Raw genomic sequence first — 14,698 nt, forward strand, 5'->3', positions numbered from 1 at the left:
AAGGATAACGAACTACTAAATTGTTTTGGCTGCATAACTCTTCATAGTCTTTCTTAATAGGGAGCCGGGGGTGGGCGCGGGGTGGAGGGGGGAGGGGAGCAGTGGGCAGGGGAAGACACACACGTGGAAGAGCTTACTTGCACAGAGCCCACCAGTAAGCTTGTAGGTATGAATGCCATTGTTATTGTTTCAAAGCCAAAGGACATTCAGAGCCTCAAGGTTGAGGAACTGTGTTTAACCAGACATGTGACACTCACGTTCTTTCTCTTCATAACATTGTCTGACTGGATATTAACTAGTGTTACACAAACCCGACATGTTAATGGGCCTGAAAAAACGTAGAAGAATGGGCTGGAATAGGAAGAATAGGGGAGTTTCCAAGGCAGGAACAAAAACGCATGGCTCCCAGCCGCACCGCTAACTCCCTCTGACCTCCGTTGTGGAAGAGTTTGAATCTTCGCTCCCCTTTTCTCCACCTACTAACATGTTTATCTTCTGGCAACTGGTTCTCTATTTATCACAACGTGGTTCTTTTTTTTTTTTTTTTTCAAATTGAGATATAGTCCGCATAATAGAATATGCAACGTTATAAAGTATATAGTGCAATGGTATACTTTGATAGACAGTAATCACTGCTAATTCCAGAACATTGTCATCACCCCCCTCAAAAGAAATACCATACCCATCAGCCTTTACTCCCCATTCTCCCCTCCCCCCAGGCCCCTGGCAACAACTAATTTACCTTCTGCCCCTATGGATTTGCCTATTCTGGACATTTCATCGAAATGTGTGTCTAGTTTCTTTCACATAGCTTGTTGGCTTCAAGATTTATCCGGTTGTAGCATGTTTCAGTACTTCATTCTTTTTTTTAATGTTTATTTATTTTTGAGAGAGAGCGCCCACACAAGCGGGGAAGGGGCAGAGGGAGAGGGGGACAGAGGATCCAAAACCACAGAGCCTGATGTAGAGCTCGAACTCATGAACTGTGAGATGACGACCTGAGCCAAAGTCAGATGCTTAACCGACTGAGCCACCCAGGTGCTCCAATCACATTTTGTTCATCCATTCATGAGTTATTGGACATTTGGATTATTTTGACTTTTTGGCTCTTATGAATAATGCTGCTATGAGTATTCATGTGCAAGTTTTTGTGTGGTCATATGTTTTTAATTCTCTTGGGTACGTACCTAAGAGTGGAATTGCTGGGTCATGTAGTAACTCTATATTTAACCCTTTTGAGGAACTGCCAAACTGTTTTCCACAGTGACTGCACCATCTTACATTCCCACCAATGTATGAAGATTCTGGTTTCCCCAAATCTTGCTACCACTTATCATTGTCTCTCTGTTCGATCATAGCCATCTTAGTGAGTGTAGAGTAGTATCTCATTGTAGCTTTGATTTCTATTTCCCTAATGACCTAAGACATTGAGCATCTTTTCATGTGCTTATTGGCCATTCATGTATTTTCTTTGGCGAAATGTCTCTTCAAATCCTTTACCCATTTAAACATTAGATTATTTGTCTTTTTCCTGAGTTTTAAGAGTTCTTTATATATTCTGGATATTCTGGATACTAGACTTGTATCAGACATATGATAGTTTTGGGTTGTTTTTTTATTTTTAAATAAAGTCCAGCTTACCTATTTTTCCTTTGGTTTGTTGTGCTTTTTGTGTCATGTCTAAGAAACTGTTGCCTAAATCCAAGGTCATAAAGATTTCTCTCCTGAGAGTTTTATAGCTTGAGCTCTTCCATTTAGGTCTTTGACTCATTTTGAGTTAATATTTATATATGGTGTGAAGTGTAGGAATCCAACTCCATTATTTTGTATGGGGATATACGGTTGTCCCAGCATCATTTGAAAACACTAGTCTTCCCACATTGAATGGTGTTGGCACCCTTGTTGAAAATCAGTGGGCCATAAATGTGAGGATTTATTCCTGGACTGTCAGTTCTGTTCCATCAGCTTACATGTCTGTTCTTATGCCAGTACCACACCGTGATTACTGTAGTTTTGAAGTAGGTTTTGAAACCAGGGCGTGTGAGTCTCCCCATTTGGTTGTTCTTTGTCAAAATCGTTTTGGAGCCCCTGGGTAGCTCAGTTGGTTAAGTGGCCGGCTCTTGATTTCAGCTCAGGTCATGACCTCACGGTTTGTGAGATGGAACCCCGTGTTGCCATCTGCACTGACAGCATGGAGCCTGCTTGGGATGCTCCCTCTCTTTCTCCCTCTGCCCCTCCCCTGCTCACACTTTTCCCCACTCACACTCGCTCATGTTTGCTCTTCTGCACGGGTGTGTATGCTCGCTGTCTCTCAAAATGAATAGATAAACTTTTTTTTTTTTTAAAGATCATTTTGGGCTATTCTCGGTCCCTTGAATTGACATACAGATTTTAGAATTAGCTTGCCAATATTTGGAAAGAAGTCAGTTGGGGTTTTGATAGGGATTATACTGAAACCACAGTTCAATCTGGGGTATAGTGCCATTTTAACAATATTTTCCTCTGATCCGTGAACATGGCATATCTTTACATTTATTTCAATCTTCTTTAATTTCTTTCAACAACGTTTTGTAGTTTTTAGTGTGATTCTTGCACTTCTTTGGTTAAATGTTTTCCTAAGTATTTTATTCTTTTGAGTACTGTTATACATGGAATTGTTTTCTTAATTTCATCTTTGGAATAGTCATTGCTGATGTATAGAAATAAAGCTAATTTTTACATATCGATCTTGTGTCCTGTAACCTTGCTGAACTCATTTATTAGTGCTAAGGTTTTTTTTCTACATTCCCAGGAATATGTCTTGTGGTCTTCTAGTTACCCAGGAAGATGTTGGAGCATTTCAAAGTCCCTATGGACATCTCATTTCTCAGCTTTTCCCTTTTAGGCTTTTTGTTTAGGCTATTTTTTGTCTTGTGATCAATTGCCTCACATAGCTGCCAGATTAAAACATTTATCTATAATTGTTTTCAAAAAAATGCCCCTTGGGAAGAGGCTATTTTAGCACTGTGCAGTTCTCAGTGAGGTCAAGGGCAAGGCTTTCAAGTGAAGTTTTTTAGGGACCCCACTAGACAGGTAAAACAATGACAGTTTGTTCTTTGGGAATGAGGCTTTAAGGAACTTCAGCTCCATTTTGTTCCCCTGGGATGTGGGCAATTTTTAAGGCTATCATCAGGATGGAGAGCAGAGGTTGAGGACAAGTTAAAACAACAGAGCTCACTGTTCTTATAGAAATTAGTAATTTTTTCTTTAATACATGCTCTCCGGGTTGCTGCAAGCCCATTGGTTAAAATTTCCAAAGTTCTGAGAAAGTTGATTTTGACCATTTTTGCTAGTTGTTGTTGTTGTTGTTGTTGTTGCTTTTACGGAAGGATGAATTTTCAGACGTCCTTCCTTTCTCATTTTCACTGATTCACCTGTAACAGGGCTTTAAAATCTCTAAAGTCTCAGGGCACCTGGGTGGCTCAGTTAACTGCCTGACTCTTGATTTCGGCTCAGGTCATGATCTTGCGGTCATGGGATCAAGCCCCATGTCAGGCTCTGCACTGGGCATGGAGCCTGCTTGGGATTCTCTCTCTCTCTCTTCCTCTGCCTCTCCTGCACTCATACTCTTGTACTCTCTCTCTCAAAAAATAGAATAAAAAAATAAGAAATGAAATCTGTAAAGTCTCAATGATCACAGGCTAATTAAATACTTAATCATGGGAGATGATTAGAGGAAAGGAATAAAAGTAGAAAATGTAATTCTTAGAGAAGCTCTCCCAGATGGAGAGATGAAGTTCAGCAAAGTGTTTCTATATTTAATGCTCTCAAAGTTAAGTTTAAGGTAACGGCTATTTTAAACCCCCTTTTTTTCATACAATTTAAATACAGGCTTTGGAGTCAGAACTGAGTTCAGATTCCATCTCTGCTTCTTGACTGGCTTGACAAACTGGGACAAATTATACAACCTCTCTGTACTTCAGTTTCCTCACTTGTAAAATGGGGTAATGATGTGTCTATCACATAAGGTTATTGTGAGGTTTAAATGTGAAATGCTGATCACAGATGCCCTATAGCTCAATAGTATCGGTTGTGATGATTATCCTTATAATTTTGCAAAAGTACAGTGATGATTCTTGAGCAGAGTCAACCTAAAGGCAGATTTTCTTTTCTTTCTTCCTGTTTCCTTCACTTTATTTTTGCTGTAAAGAACTGAGAAGAAAATCTACTCAGCATTTTGGAATAAAAACTTGTGTCAAGCAGTGACAAAATGTTATTTATTCAACAAGCCTTCACTAAGTAACTAGTAAATAACAAGCACTCTGTCAGGCACAGGGACAAAAATGACAATAGAGTATGGTCCCTGCCCTCAGGGAGCTGGCAGTCCAGGAGATGGATAAGGAAACGGGATCATATGCCACCTAACAAAGGCTGTCATAGGAGAATGAATACACATGGTGGGGGTATAGCTTTCACCATTTCCTCTTAGATTAATCCCTTTGTCTTTAGCCCCCAAACTGAGGAATTGGTCCTATTTTTGTCTTTAACCGGGTGTTTTAAACTGTGGAATTTTTTACATTTCTAGAGATAAAGGAAAAGCACCTAGAATTATAGAGGACACTAGAAACAGTATTTCCTACAGAGCCTGGGCTTCCTACCAGCATAGTCACTTCTAGGGTTTTCAGCCCAAAAAGTTCTTTGGCATATCTTTGCTTTGCTGTCCACGTAAAAAAAAAAAAAAAAAAAAAAAATTTTTTTTTCTCTTTCTGTTCTCCACTTTATCGTCCAGAGAGCTGGGTAGTTCCCAAAGGAAGAGTGCTTTACAGATTCTAAGGGTGATTTATAGGCAAAGGCAGAAAATGATTAGTTTTAACCTTCCAGTTCCATACCCCCAAAATGAACATAAACTTTCATGGTAGTCATTACTGGAAATGCAGATCATTTTAATTCCATTGCATTTTTCAGAATTATCAGCCGTAACCCTCTGTCAGCTGTTGAAGATTCCTATCTTTTTAAGTTGCCAGCATTAAAATATTTGTAAGTATTGCAACAATCTCATGGCTCATGAGATGATTTCTGATCTTTTTTGTTGTCATCAAAAGATTAAGTATTTTGCGTTTTGGTTAAAAAGTCCTAATTTAAGTTTTAACTGGGTTATTGAAATAAGCATTATTAGCAAAGAAAAAACGTATATGGGCAAGATAGCCTGCAGAGGAAGGCGTAGTAGTGAAGAACACATAAGAGACATGGGACTTGCAGATGTAGGTAGAAATACCATTTATCTCAAAGTGGAAAGTGGAGTAAGGTGTATATTAAAAGAAAAAAAGAGTAATCAAGAGAGGTGGATGCAATTGAGAATGAAAATGAGGATAAGAGTAAAAAGGATTGTACTGTTGAGCACCAAGGTGATTAATTTGATGATGCACATAAAATGTCTTCATTGGGAGTTTTCTGAAATTATTGTCCATAGCAAGAAAACTCTTGAGCTGACTTGACAAAGAAGCCAGAATTGAAGTAACCACATGTTGTTAAGTATCTTTTTAGGTACAGAATTTTTATCCTTGGGTTCAAATCACGCATGTTTGGGCTTTCTCCTTCAGAGACATGGGATCAACACAGGTGTCACTTACAACAGTTGAGAGCATCCTCATGATGACCCTTGAATTTGGAAACACTGTAAGTTGATTTTTCTTATGTGTATTTTCACTTAGTTGTTGATTTAGATTTGTTTTATTGTTTTCTTAAGTCAGATTTATTGAGGTATAAAATTTACTCTTTTTAAGCGTACAGTTTGATGAGTTTTGACAAACGTGTAGTTATGTAAGCACCACCACATTTGAGACGTAGACCATTTCTGTCACCCCAAAAGGCCCCTATGTGCCTTTGCAGCCAATCCCCTTTTGTCACCACCAGCCCTGGCAACCACCAACCTAATTTTTGTCCCTATAGTTTTGCCTTCTCCACAGTGTCTTATAAATGAAATCATACAAGGGGCACCTGGGTGGCTCGGGCAGTTAAGCGTCCGACTTCAGCTCAGGTCATGATCTCGCGGTTCGTGAGTTCAAGCCCTGCATCGGACTCTGTCCTGACAGCTCAGAGCCTGGAGCCTGCTTCGGATTCTGTGTCTCCCTGTCTCTCTACCCCTTCCCCATTTGCCCTCCATCTCTCTCTCTCTCTCAAAAATAAATGAACATTAAAAAAAATAAATAAATGAAATCATACAGTATGCAGTCTTCTGTGATTGGTTCCTTTCAGCATAATCCTTTTGAGATTCATCCATGTGTTTTTTTAACTTTTTTAACGTTTATTTATTTTTGAGAAACAGAGAGCATAAGCAGGAGAGGGGGAGAGAGAGAGAGAGAGAGAGAGACAGACAGACAGACACACACAGAACCCGAAGCAGGCTCCAGGCTCTGTCAGCGCAGAGCCCAATACAGGGCATGAACCTGCGGAACATGAGATCATGGCCTGAGCCAAAGTCGGTCACTTATCTGACTGAGCCACCCAGGCACCCCAGAGACTCATCCATGTGTTTGCACATGTCAGTAGTTCATTTCCTTTTTATTGCCGAGTAGTATTGCAGTTGTGAGGATATACCAGTTTGTTTATGCGTTCATCAGTTAATGGGCATTTGAGTTGTTTCTAGCTTTTTGGCCTTTATGAATAAAGTTGCTTAAAACACTTACATGCAGGTCTTCGTATGAGCATATGTTTTCATTGGGGGAGGGGGGGAGGGGGTAAAATACCTAATGGCAGGATTGCTACATCATATGCTAAGTGTATATTTAACTGTTTAAGAAACTGCTTACCTGTTTTCTAAAGTGGATGTACCATTTTGCATTCCAGCCTGCAGTATATGAGATCTTCTATCTATCCTTTCTTCTAATGTCTTGATCTATTTTTCATAAGGTGAATGTTGGCCTTAAAATTGAGTTGGGAAGTAGTCCCCTCTCTTCAATTCTCTAGTACAGTTTGTGCAGAATTGGCATTGTGTTTTCCTTAAATGTTTGCTAGAATTCACCAGTGAAGCCATGTGGGCTTGAAGCTTTCTTTGTGAGAAAGTGTTAAACTACAGATTTTATTTTTGTAATAGTGCTACTTAAATTACATACTTATTTTTTGGAGTAGTTCATGTCTTTCAGGGAATCTATTTCATCTTGAAGTTATTGACATAAAGTATTTTATAATGTTCCCTTATTATCCTTTTAGTATCTGTAGAATTGTAGTGATGTCATTCCTCTCATTTTTGATATTGATAATTTGTGTCTTCTCTTGTCTTTTCTTGATAAATCTGGCCAGAAGTTTATCAGTTTTACTTATCTTCTCTAAAAAGTGCCTTTTCATTACACTGACTTCTCTATTTTTGTTTTCCTTTTTAAAAATTTCTGCTTTGATCTTCATCATTCCATTTTCTCTCCTTACTCAGTGATGAATTTCCTTTTCTTTTTCTAGTTTCTTCAAAGTGGACACTGGGGGGGGGGGGGCGCCTGGGTGGCGCAGTCGGTTAAGCGTCCGACTTCAGCCAGGTCACGATCTCGCGGTCCGTGAGTTTGAGCCCCGCGTCGGGCTCTGCGCTGATGGCTCGGAGCCTGGAGCCTGTTTCCGATTCTGTGTCTCCCTCTCTCTCTGCCCCTCCCCCGTTCATGCTCTGTCTCTCTCTGTCCCAAAAATAATAAATAAACGTTAAAAAAAAAAAAACTTAAAAAAAAAAAAGTGGACACTGGGGAAGATGAATACTATATGAGCAACATCCCACATGTTGACATGTGTTTTCAGTTTCAGTCGGTACAAAATCGTTTTTAATATCCATTTTGACTTATTTGACCAATAGGGTTCCTTAGGAGTGTGTTGGTTAGTTTCTAAATATTTGGAGATTTTACAGATCTGTTAATTTGTTATTTAATTCCATTGTGGTCACAGAACAATATGTTGGATGACTGAAATCCTTTTAAATTTATTGAGGCTTGTTTTATAGCCAATGAATTCTGGTAATAGATGAGAATATGGTCTATTTTGATAAATATTATGTGCCCACTTGAAAAAAAATATGTAGTCTGCTGATTTGGTGTGGAGTATTCTTAAATGTCAACTAGGTCAAGTAGGTTGGTAGTATTTTTCAAGTCTGATGTATCATTACTCATTTTCTATATATTTTTTCTGTCAATTATTGAGAGAGGGATATTGAAATCTCCAACTATAATTGTGTACTTTTGTGTCTCTCTTTCCTATTCTCCTTAATATATTTGGAAGTTCTATTATCAGATACATAAATTTTTAAGTTATGTCTTTTCTATTAGTTGACATTTCTATCACAATGGAATAACCTCATTTATCCCTGGTAATATCTTCGCTTTGAAATTGACTTTGTCCTATAGTAAATATAGCCACTCAAGGTTTCGTTTGATTAGTGTTAGCAAAGCATAATTTCTTCCATATTTTTAACCTACTTATATCTTTGTATTGAAGATGAATCTTATAGACAGCATATAGTTGGCTTTTGCTTTTTTATCCAGTATGACAACTCTATCTTTTAATTAGGTGATTGCACCATTTATAGTTAATGTAATTATTTATAGGATTACATTTAAAGCTACTGTCTACTCTTTCTATGTATCCCATCTGTTCTTTGTTTCTTTTCTTTTTCTTTTTCTTCCTGCTCTTCGGTTGATTTAGTACGTTTTATTATTTTTTGGTGGGGGGATAAATAGTTACAACTCAGGTTTTGTTATTTTAGTAGCTGTTTAATGGTTTGTAGTGTTCATGTTTAACTTATCACAGTCTATCTTCAAATGATATGATATGATTTCATGAATAGTATAAGAACCTTACAATAAATAGTGTACTTCCATTGTTCCCCTCCTGACCTTTGTGCTATTGTTTTCATACGTTTTACTTTTAGCACACCATATTATTTTTTTTGTTTAAATAGTCAATTATCTTTTTTTATTTTTTATTTTTGAGAGAGACAGAGTGCAAGTGGGGGAGGGGCAGAGAGAGAGGGAGACACAGAATCTGAAGCAGGCTCCAGGCTCTGAGCTGTAGACACAGAGCCTGATGTGGGGCCTGAAATCACAGACTATGAGATCATGACCTGAGCTGAAGTCAGATGCTTAACTGACTGAGCCACCTGGGTGCCCCTCAATTATCTCTTTTATTGAAGTATATATAGATCATGTAATATTAAATTAGTTTCAGGTGTACAACACAGTGATCTTTTATATACATTATGAAATGCTCACCACAATAAGTATATTACAGTATTATTGACGATATTCCCTATGCTGTACTTTTCATCTGGTGACTTATTTATTTTATAACTGCAAGTTTGTACCTCTTAACCCTTTTCACTCATTTTGTCCATATCCCTAGTTTGTTCTCCATATTTACAAGTGTTTTCTCTTTTTTGTTGTTGTTTATTCATTCATTTGGTTTTTTGTTTATTTTTTGTTTATTTTTTACCTTGTTTTATATTTTATTTTTTATTTATTTATTTTTTTAATATATGAAATTTATTGTCAAATTGGTTTCCATACAACACCCAGTGCTCATCCCAAAAGGTGCCCTCCTCAATACCCATCACCCACCCTCCCCTCCCTCCCACCCCCCATCAACCCTCAGTTTGTTCTCAGTTTTTAACAGTCTCTTATGCTTTGGCTCTCTCCCACTCTAACCTCTTTTTTTTTTTTTTTCCTTCCCCTCCCCCATGGGTTTCTGTTAAGTTTCTCAGGATCCACATAAGAGTGAAATCATATGGTATCTGTCTTTCTCTGTATGGCTTATTTCACTTAGCATCACACTCTCCAGTTCCATCCACGTTGCTACAAAAGGCCATATTTCATTTTTTCTCATTGCCACGTAGTATTCCATTGTGTATATAAACCACAATTTCTTTATCCATTCATCAGTTGATGGACATTTAGGCTCTTTCCATCATTTGGCTATTGTTGAGAGTGCTGCTATAAACATTGGGGTACAAGTGCCCCTATGCATCAGTACTCCTGTATCCCTTGGATAAATTCCTAGCAGTGCTATTGCTGGGTCATAGGGTAGGTCTATTTTTAATTTTCTGAGGAACCTCCACACTGCTTTCCAGAGCGGCTGCACCAATTTGCATTCCCACCAACAGTGCAAGAGGGTTCCCATTTCTCCACATCCTCTCCAGCATCTACAGTCTCCCGATTTGTTCATTTTGGCCACTCTGACTGGCGTGAGGTGATATCTGAGTGTGGTTTTGATTTGTATTTCCCTGATAAGGAGCGACGTTGAACATCTTTTCATGTGCCTGTTGGCCATCCGGATGTCTTCTTTAGAGAAGTGTCTATTCATGTTTTCTGCCCATTTCTTCACTGGGTTATTTGCTTTTCGGGTGTGGAGTTTGGTGAGCTCTTTATAGATTTTGGATACTAGCCCTTTGTCCGATATGTCATTTGCAAATATCTTTTCCCATTCCGTTGGTTGCCTTTTAGTTTTGTTGGTTGTTTCCTTTGCTGTGCAGAAGCTTTTTATCTTCATAAGGTCCCAGTAATTCACTTTTGCTTTTAATTCCCTTGCCTTTGGGGATGTGTCGAGTAAGAGATTGCTACGGCTGAGGTCAGAGAGGTCTTTTCCTGCTTTCTCCTCTAAGGTTTTGATGGTTTCCTGTCTCCCATTCAGGTCCTTTATCCATTTTAAGTTTATTTTTGTGAATGGTGTGAGAAAGTGGTCTAGTTTCATTCTTCTGCATGTTGCTGTCCAGTTCTCCCAGCACCATTTGTTAAAGAGACTGTCTTTTTTCCATTGGATGTTCTTTCCTGCTTTGTCAAAGATGAGTTGGCCATACGTTTGTGGGTCTAGTTCTGGGGTTTCTATTCTATTCCATTGGTCTATGTGTCTGTTTTTGTGCCAATACCATGCTGTCTTGATGATGACAGCTTTGTAGTAGAGGCTAAAGTCTGGGATTGTGGTGCCTCCTGCTTTGGTCTTCTTCTTCAAAATTACTTTGGCTATTCGGGGCCTTTTGTGGTTCCATATGAATTTTAGGATTGCTTGTTCTAGTTTCGAGAAGAATGCTGGTGCAATTTTGATTGGGATTGCATTGAATGTGTAGATAGCTTTGGGTAGTATGGACATTTTGACAATATTTATTCTTCCAATCCATGAGCAGGGAATGTCTTTCCATTTCTTTAAATCTTCAATTACCTTCATAAGTTTCCTATAGTTTTCAGCATGCAGATCTTTTACATCTTTGGTTAGATTTATTCCTAGGTATTTTATGCTTCTTGCTGCAATTGTGAATGGGATCAGTTTCTTTATTTGTCTCTCTGTTGCTTCATTGTTAGTGTATAAGAATGCAACTGATTTCTGTACATTGATTTTGTATCCTGCAACTTTGCTGAATTCATGTATCAGTTCTAGCAGACTTTGGTGGAGTCTATCGGATTTTCCATGTATAATATCATGTCATCTGCAAAAAGCGAAAGCTTGACTTCATCTTTGCCAATTTTGATGCCTTTGATTTCCTTTTGTTGTCTGATTGCTGATGCTAGAACTTCCAGCACTATGTTAAACAACAGCGGTGAGAGTGGGCATCCCTGTCGTGTTCCTGATCTCAGGGAAAAAGCTCTAGTTTTTCCCCGTTGAGGATGATGTTAGCTGTGGGCTTTTCATAAATGGCTTTTATGATCTTTAAGTATGTTCCTTCCATCCCGACTGTCTCAAGGGTTTTTATTAAAAAAGGGTGCTGGATTTTGTCAAAGGCCTTTTCTGCATCGATTGACAGGATCATATGGTTCTTCTCTTTTTTTTTTTTTTGTTAATGTGATGTATCACGTTGATTGATTTGCGAGTGTTGAACCAGCCCTGCACCCCAGGAATGAATCCCACTTGGTCATGGTGAATAATTCTTTTTATATGCCGTTGAATTCGATTTGCCAGTATCTTATTGAGAATTTTTGCATCCATATTCATCAGGGATATTGGCCTGTAGTTCTCTTTTTTTACTGGGTCTCTGTCTGGTTTAGGAATCAAAGTAATACTGGCTTCATAGAATGAGTCTGGAAGTTTTCCTTCCCCTTCTATTTTTTGGAATAGCTTGAGAAGGATAGGTATTATCTCTGCTTTAAACGTCTGGTAGAACTCCCCTGGGAAGCCGTCTGGTCCTGGACTCTTATTTGTTGGGAGATTTTTGATAACCGATTCAATTTCTTTGCTGGTTATGGGTCTGCTCAAGCTTTCTATTTCCTCCTGATTGAGTTTTGGAAGAGTGTGGGTGTTTAGGAATTTGTCCATTTCTTCCAGGTTGCCCAATTTGTTGGCATATAATTTTTCATAGTATTCCCTGATAATTGTTTGTATCTCTGAGGGATTGGTTGTAATAATTCCATTTTCATTCATGATTTTATCTATTTGGGTCATCTCCCTTTTCTTTTTGAGAAGCCTGGCTAGAGGTTTGTCAATTTTGTTTATTTTTTCAAAAAACCAACTCTTGGTTTCGTTGATCTGCTCTACAGTTTTTTTAGACTCTCTATTGTTTATTTCTGCTCTGATCTTTATTATTTCTCTTCTTCTGCTGGGTTTAGGCTGCCTTCGCTGTTCTGCTTCTATTTCCTTTAGGTGTGCTGTTAGATTATGTATTTGGGATTTTTCTTGTTTCTTGAGATAGGCCTGGATTGCAATGTATTTTCCTCTCAGGACTGCCTTCGCTGCGTCCCAAAGCGTTTGGATTGTTGTATTTTCATTTTCGCTTGTTTCCATATATTTTTTACTTTCTTCTCTAATTGCCTGGCTGACCCACACATTCTTTAGTAGGGTGTTCTTTAACCTCCATGCTTTTGGAGGTTTTCCAGACTTTTTCCTGTGGTTGATTTCAAGCTTCATAGCATTGTGGTCTGAAAGTATGCATGGTATAATTTCAATTCTTGTAAACTTATGAAGGGCTGTTTTGTGACCCAGTATATGATCTATCTTGGAGAATGTTGCATGTGCACTCGAGAAGAAAGTATATTCTGTTGCTTTGGGATGCAGAGTTCTAAATAATCTGTCAAGTCCATCTGATCCAATGTCTCATTCAGGGCCCTTGTTTCTTTATTGACCGTGTGTCTAGATGATCTATCCATTTCTGTAAGTGGAGTGTTAAAGTTCCCTGCAATTACCACATTCTTATCAATAAGGTTGCTTATGTTTATGAGTAATTGTTTTATATATTTGGGGGCTCCGGTATTCGGCGCATAGACATTTATAATTGTTAGCTCTTCCTGATGGATAGACCCTGTAATTATTATATAATGCCCTTCTTCATCTCTTGTTACAGCCTTTAATTTAAAGTCTAGTTTGTCTGATACAAGTATGGCTACTCCAGCTTTCTTTTGGCTTCCAGTAGCATGATAAATAGTTCTCCATCCCCTCACTCTCAATCTAAAGGTGTCCTCAGGTCTAAAATGAGTCTCTTGTAGACAGCAAATAGATGGGTCTTGTTTTTTTATCCATTCTGATACCCTATGTCTTTTGGTTGGCGCATTTAATCCATTTACATTCAGTGTTATTATAGAAAGATACGGGTTTAGAGTCATTGTGATGTCTGTATGTTTTATGCTTGTAGCGATGTCTCTGGTACTTTGTCTCACAGGGTCCCCCTTAGGATCTCTTGTAGGGCTGGTTTAGTGGTGACAAATTCCTTCAGTTTTTGTTTGTTTGGGAAGACCTTTATCTCTCCTTCTATTCTAAATGACAGACTTGCTGGATAAAGGATTCTCGGCTGCATACTTTTTCTGTTTAGCACACTGAAGATCTCGTGCCAATTCTTTCTGGCCTGCCAAGTTTCAAAAGAGAGATCAGTCACGAGTCTTATAGGTCTCCCTTTATATGTGAGGGCACGTTTATCCCTTGCTGCTTTCAGAATTTTCTCTTTATCCTTGTATTTTGCCAGTTTCACTATGATATGTCGTGCAGAAGATCGATTCAAGTTACGTCTGAAGGGAGTTCTCTGTGCCTCTTGGATTTCAATGCCTTTTTCCTTCCCCAGTTCAGGGAAGTTCTCAGTTATAATTTCTTCAAGTACCCCTTCAGCACCTTTCCCTCTCTCTTCCTCCTCTGGGATACCAATTATGCGTATATTATTTCTTTTTAGTGTATCGCTCAGTTCTCTAATTTTCCCCTCATACTCCTGGATTTTTTTATCTCTCTTTCTCTCAGCTTCCTCTTTTTCCATAACTTTATCCTCTAGTTCACCTATTCTCTCCTCTGCCTCTTCAATCCGAGCTGTCGTCGTTTCCATTTTGTTTTGCATTTCGTTTAAAGCGCTTTTCAGCTCCTCGTGACTGTTCCTTAGTCCCTTGATCTCTGTAGCAAGAGATTCTCTGCTGTCCTCCATACTGTTTGCAAGCCCAGCGATTAATTTTATGACTATTATTCTAAATTCACTTTCTGTTATATTATTTAAATCCTTTTTGATCAGTTCATTAGCTGTTGTTATTTCCTGGAGATGCTTCTGAGGGGAATTCTTCCGCTTGGTCATTTTGGGTAGTCCCTGGAGTGGTGAGGACCTGCAGGGCGCTTCCCCTGTGCTGTGGTGTATAACTGGAGTTGGTGGGCGGGGCCGCAGTCCGACCTGATGTCTGCCCCCAGCCCACCGCTGGGGCCACAGTCAGACTGGTGTGTGCCTTCTCTTCTCCTCTCCTAGGGGCGGGATTCACTGTAGGGTGGCGTGGCCCATCTGGGCTACTTGCACACTGCCAGGCTTGTG

At 38.9% G+C, this 14,698-nt stretch overlaps 2 protein-coding genes across 2 annotated transcripts in view; both read left to right on the forward strand.

Annotated features, from left to right (window-relative positions):
• The window catches only part of LOC147574432 (uncharacterized), a 299,824-nt gene that overhangs the window by 74,027 nt on the left and 211,099 nt on the right, over positions 1–14,698 (forward strand). The gene's annotated exons all lie outside the window — the stretch shown is intronic.
• Positions 1–14,698, forward strand: part of LOC147574434 (uncharacterized) — a 51,639-nt gene that overhangs the window by 28,594 nt on the left and 8,347 nt on the right. The window contains exons 6-7 of the mRNA XM_086685525.1: positions 4,945–5,016; positions 5,580–5,655. Coding sequence (XP_086541651.1) covers positions 4,945–5,016; positions 5,580–5,655 — 148 coding nt within the window. The remainder of the gene's footprint in view (positions 1–4,944; positions 5,017–5,579; positions 5,656–14,698) is intronic.

The sequence above is a fragment of the Puma concolor genome, chromosome E1, assembly GCF_028749965.1.
Source record: "Puma concolor isolate L17-30 chromosome E1, mPumCon1.1.hap2, whole genome shotgun sequence".
NCBI lineage: Eukaryota > Metazoa > Chordata > Mammalia > Carnivora > Felidae > Puma > Puma concolor.